The 6,000-nt window shown below is 41.8% G+C and overlaps 1 protein-coding gene across 1 annotated transcript in view; it reads left to right on the plus strand.

Annotated features, from left to right (window-relative positions):
* LOC119946721 (DAZ-associated protein 1-like) overlaps positions 1-3,445 on the plus strand; it is a 192,052-nt gene extending 188,607 nt beyond the window's left edge. Inside the window, exons 9-10 of the mRNA XM_038768134.1 lie at positions 3,187-3,223; positions 3,340-3,445. Coding sequence (XP_038624062.1) covers positions 3,187-3,223; positions 3,340-3,445 — 143 coding nt within the window. The remainder of the gene's footprint in view (positions 1-3,186; positions 3,224-3,339) is intronic.
* The last annotated feature ends 2,555 nt before the right edge of the window (positions 3,446-6,000 follow it).

The raw sequence follows: 6,000 nt of genomic DNA on the forward strand, positions 1-6,000 counted from the left end.
AAGTGGTGAGGAGTGAAAACCTTTTTCCTCTGCTAGTTCTTCTTTGTACTGACATGAATAAAATTTAATGTAGAGGAGGAAGAATTAGGAATACGGCTATCTCACTTCCCCTACCGTTACTTTAAATAAAGTAACAGTAAATAAATCTTTATTTAAAGTTTTACATAAATAAAAAAAAATATTTGGGCTACAAAGAGGGCTGAGATTTTTTTTCTCATGGAGAATGAAGAAAATTCGAATGGTGTTTTTACGAGAGTAATAAAGAAAATAGCTGTTTTTATTTTAAACGTGGAGCCTAGTGAAAATAGACTGTAGATATGTATCATCTCCAAGCTATCAATTAAAAATAAAGTGTTCTAAAATGTTCAGAATTAAATCATAACGTCTTTAGTGTAACTACAGGTGAATCAGGAGGATAGGGAGGTGTCTTCAGCAGAAGCTATCAATTAAAAATCAAATATTGGGAGTTACAGAATATTTAAAGAAGTTTGATCAGTTAACACAGGATGAAGATTTGCAAATTTGCATACTGATGCATTTTTATTTCATATTAACTTACTTTTTTTGTTGTGTATAAGATTTTCTCACCAAAATCCAATTTCCATGCCACTGTTTTGAGTTCAGATTCTTTATGAGTAAACCAGGGGAAGAAGGTAGGTCTATATCTTCCTCTGGAAATTTTTCATAAATATTTAGCTAAAAGCCAAGTGTGTGTTTCTTAGGTCTGAGCAGGTCTGAAATTGTAAGTAGTCCAAGGAGGAGAACGTTAAAATTAATTTTACATGTATACCACTCTACTGAAACATGGAGGTTGTGCTTTGATTTTTATTACTCTGTCTGTTGTCATACCCAAGCTGTTTCATCCAACACCATTTTGGCAGAATTGGAGGTATCTCTGTCACCGATTGTTTAAAGTGTTCAGGTGACGCCCGTGCTAATGTGGCATACTTGGAAGCATTATTTTAAAATGTTGGATGATTTAATTTTAAAAAAACCCAACAAAAAACAAACAAACCCCCCCCCCCACCACACACACCTGGACTTCCTCATTAAATTTTGAGGGGAATCACTGAAGGAAGAGATGTTTTTGCTATATATATATATTTAAAGCAAGTGACATAAGGAATTGAAATCACTGAAGGGAATTTTTTTTAAAGTTTTAAATATAGCCCTTCGTGTTCAAGCCTTATGGAATGTGTAATACCTGAGAAACCATTTCCCCCACTATCGAACAGGCCTGGAATTGACTGTTGCTAAAATGTTCAGAATTAAATCGTAATGTCTTTAGTGTAACTAGAAGTGAATCAGAAGGATAGGAAGGTGTCTTCAGCAGCAGCTTCTCTCCTGAATGGGTTATCTGTTTGTTTAAGTTGAAGCCAAACGGGCAGAACCTCGAGATAGCAAAAGCCATGGCCCAGGAAACCCAGGCTCCAGTCAGTGGGGAAGCAGGATAATGCCAAATGCTGACAGTGGATGGACAGGTCAACCCCTCCCTAGCTGGCAACAGGGTTATGACCCTCAAAGTAATCCCTCCTTGCTGATAGACATTTTGGTGGTTTTCGCAGAGCTACTCAGTCCATTTGCAATTAGACTCTGACTCTTTCAAGACACTGTAAGATAAAATTTGCTCGTCTCAGGAAGACGTGAGTTTGCTTCACTCCACGATTCTCCTTTCCCATAGATAACTCCAATGCTGTGGTTAAATTAACCTCAACTCATGTTTCATGAGAAGACGTTTTAGATTGCTGCCATTTTTGGATGTCTCAGGAAAATGAAATTTCACAGACATTAAAATGAAGGATAACCTTAAATAATATTGACAGTATTTGTTAAGCGCTTACTATGTGCCAAGCACTGTTCTAAGCCAGGTGAGCAAGTCACTCTTTGTTAGCTACATTCCTTGGAACTCTTTTTCTACCTTAGTAATCCATGTGTTATGGATTATTGCTTATCTGTTTGTTGAACTAGTCAAGATCAAGGTAGCAAGAAGGGCCAAGACTGTCTGCAGTCCCTGGAGACCAAGGAGGCCTGACCTAAATTCTGGGTTTGGGCAGCAGAGATGTATACGCATGTGTGAAACTTTCAGGCCTCCACTAGAGAGGTACAGCCACCACGGGTGCTAACGGCCAGAAGGCTATCTAACCAGACCCAGATTATAGAGGGTTTTTAGCTGTTTCTCTGCCTCCCAAGAAGCTAAAGATGAGGTCAATGTACCTGTTCCCTTTTCCAGAATTCTGAAAGAAGTTTTTGACATTCTCTGAAGGATTGTAAGAGGGAAACCTCAATTGTGAATTTTTTCTGTCCTCAGTTATCAAATGAAATCTCTAAATATGCTGAGAGGAAGCCATAATGTCTCTTAGCATTCGATTCTTGAAGTAACCCAACCGAGCAGGATAATTCCAGTTGGGAATCTTGGTGCTGCCCCTAGTCCTTTGCATGCCCCAAGTCACTTCAACATCTTTCAGGCCTTAGAAGCTCTCCTCCCACCTCTCCTCATTTAATTTTGAGTAATTGTTCTAAAAAAAAAGACTTTTTCAAAGCCCGTTGTCCCAGGTGGAGGAAGAGACTGTCTTTTTCACAAGAATAAGTCCCCGTGGATGATAAATTTGCCCCATAAAGGAATGGAGAATTTCTTGGGTTCTTAAAGAATTGAGTACCTGCCAACTCGGTTATATTGAACTCTCTCAGGCACTTGGTACAGTGTTCTGCACACAGGAAGTGCTCAGTAAATATGATTGATTGGTCGATTGACTGATGATTAAAGCTGCAGCCTAGGTTACTCAAAGAATGCTAATAGTCTGTGAAGCTTGTGAACTCCAGAGCTTTAACTCTGCTTATAACCAACCAACTCACTTTACACCCAGGTCTTATAGAATTCAACAGGAGTTCTCGTGTTCTCTGCTCCAGTGTCCTTCAAAACACTGAGTAAAAAACCAGATATCTGATGGAAGCTCATTTGAAGACTGTTAGTATCTTAGTGTGGCTGGGAATAAGTAGTTTGTACTTGGATTCTCAATTGAACTCTCGATATGATTGGGATTTTGCCTAACAATAACTACTTCTCATATTAGCAGTGGATTAGTGGAAAACAGTTTCTGAATTGCAGAGTTATGGTTTCCAAAGCCTGCTACTTGGTGGGCTAAACACATTTAATAAAATGCCCAACTGTTCTCCTCTGTTTGGTAGATTCAGGAATGTGGGTGCCAGCAGGACAAGGCAATGGGTAAGTAAACCACTGATTTGAGAGCCTTCAGCTTTCCCAGCTGATGTGCCCAGCCGTTTCGTGAATGGAATGCCTGCACGAGGAGTCCCTGGATGTCATCCTTTCAACTGGCATAGGAAGTTGGTTGTGGTGACCATGCAGCATTTAATCTCCCAGAGGAAGAAGATGGGAGAGATGAGGAAGATTTATACTCTCATTCTAATGCTAGATCAGTACTGTTGAAGGGTCTATAGCTTTCCTGATTAACTAGGAAGACCCAGAGGTTAAAACCATGAAATTGAAGGAATTCTTTGCCTAGTGTGATATGTATAGTTTGGACTGGGTTTTATCAGCCTCACAAATGCCAGTAGGCGAATCACCAACAATGTCTTCTTCTGCGATCACAAAAAATAACTATGTATATAGGAAATTGTCTCCAAGACTCCAGAAGTCAAGGGTAGGAGTTTAGTATTTAAGAGTAAAAATGAATTCAGTTTAATTTAGACTTTGCTTCCCCAGATCCAGGAGCAAATACAAGTGTTGGAATTTGATTAAATATATTCTTTCTCATTATTTCTGGATTTTTTTTTTAGGTGGCTATGGACCACCTCCTCTAGGAAGAGGAGCCCCACCTCCTCCTCCAGCTTTTGCTTCATACATAGTGTCTACACCACCAGGTGGATTTCCCCCTACACAGGGATTCCCTCAGGGATATAGCAACCCTCCTCATTTTAGTAAGTTTTTCATGGGTTAGAACAGTGGGGAGGTGGTGGAAGCAAGGAAGGGCTTCTTGGATTCCGGGCAGTTTTCTTTTGAATTAACAAGCTTATTGAGGACAAGATGGTTATTGATCTCATTGCATTGTATCTATCTCAGGGGTAAGCACAGTGCTTGGCACATAGTAAGCATTTAGCTAATACCACAGTTACCATTATTAATAATGTTGTTGTTATTACTCTACATTGGGAGTTTTTTTGAGTGTTCCTTGTATAGATGTCATGCCTAAATACACAGTAGTAGAAATAGAGTGAGTTAACAGGAAGAGTCCCATTCCCCCTCACCCCCCGCCAACGGGATAAGGGATATATCTCAGCTGATATAAACAGTTGAATGTTCAGAGATCTTGTAGAGTAACTCGTCAAGAGAACTGTGTTAGGACCAGAGGAGAGGTGGGAAAATAGACAGTATTTAGACTAAGGGGCTTTTGTGATTGAGGAAAGGAAACTTCAGCAATGTGAAGTACCTGTGGGTTGAAGTCCTGGGTGCCCCGAGTCTGGGCCTCACATCACAATGCCACAGACAGCTGGTCAGTGTTTTGTTTAGCCATGCAAGTTGAAAATCCTACAGATACTCTTTTGCTCTCGCAGGTTTTGGCCATGGACCTCCACCACCTCCACCAGATCAGTTTGGCCCTCCTGGAGTGCCTCCTCCACCTGCAACTCCCGGTGTAACAGCACTTGCTTTTCCATCACCCCCTCCCCCACATCCGCCTCCCTCCCCCCCCCCACCCCCCCGCCACCACCAGCATCATCATCTCAGGCAACTCAGGACTTGAGCAAAGCCCCAACAGCCCAGCCAGATTTCCCTTACAGCCCTCTTGGTAAGTAGTTGTCCACTGTGTCTGAGATAGAGAAGCAGCATGGCTCAGTGGAAAGAGCCCGGGCTTAGGAGTCAGAGGTCATGGGTTCTAATCCCTGCTTCACCACTTGTCTGCTGTGTGACCTTGGGCAAATCACTTAACTTCTCTGAGCCCCAGTTCCCTCATCTGTAAAATGGGGATGAAGACTGTGAGCCCCACGTGGGCCAACCTGATCACCTTGTATCCCCCCCAGCGCTTAGACCAGTGCTTTGCACATAGTAAGCATTTAACAAACGCCATCATTATTATTCTTATTATTATATTGTTAATTTCTTTCCAAAAGGGAGTTTGGGACTATGCACATGTGCTTGTATCCTAATTCAATTTGGGAGTTTGGGAATATCCGATGCTCAGCAGGAGCAGGGCCAAAGCCTTTTGGTACTCTTTTGTTCTGTGTAGCACTCTTCCCTCAAGACTTTAAGTTGGTGCTGTTCCCTAGGTCAACCTGTCCACACAGTAGGACAGAATAATTTAGCTAGAGTGCTACCTTCCCTCTACCGACACTAGATATGCAAGCGGCCAGGGAGCAGCTTTACATATCCTTGGTTTTTTGTTTATCAGATCCCCAGAGCTGCCCACCTCCAGTTACCTCCCTCTAAAGATGCTACTGTGGAGAAATGAGAGTTCAAAAGAGAAAGTGACAGGGAATCATAATGATGGCATTTGTTAAGTGCTTACTATGTGCAAAGCACTGTTCGAAGAGCTGGAGAGGATACAAGGTGATCAGGTTGTCCCCCGTGGGGCTCATAGTCTTAATCCCCATTTTCCAGATGAGTTAACTGAGGCACAGAGAAGTGAAGTGACCTGCCCAAGGTCACACAGCTGACAATTGGTGGAGCCAGGATTTGAACCCACGGCCTCTGTCTCCCAAGCCCGTGCTCCTTCCATTGAGCCACGTTGCTTCCCTGGGAAGGATTCACAATGATAAAATGAATGGTTCATTAGCAATTATGTCTTATTAGCCTTCCTGAAGTCACTTGAAGCGGAGGATGGCATATTCCTTGCCAGGTTTTGAGGTTATTGTCAAATTAGAGAAAACATATTTCTCTATTGGAAAGTGTGTGTCTGGAAGAACTTTTAATTTTCTGATGTTTTGGATGAGCAAAGCAATGTAGTCTCTTGCAGCTGTCTAATATTAATTTATTTAGACAGAGCCGCA

This window comes from Tachyglossus aculeatus, chromosome Y3, assembly GCF_015852505.1.
Source record: "Tachyglossus aculeatus isolate mTacAcu1 chromosome Y3, mTacAcu1.pri, whole genome shotgun sequence".
In the NCBI taxonomy this organism is placed as follows: domain Eukaryota; kingdom Metazoa; phylum Chordata; class Mammalia; order Monotremata; family Tachyglossidae; genus Tachyglossus; species Tachyglossus aculeatus.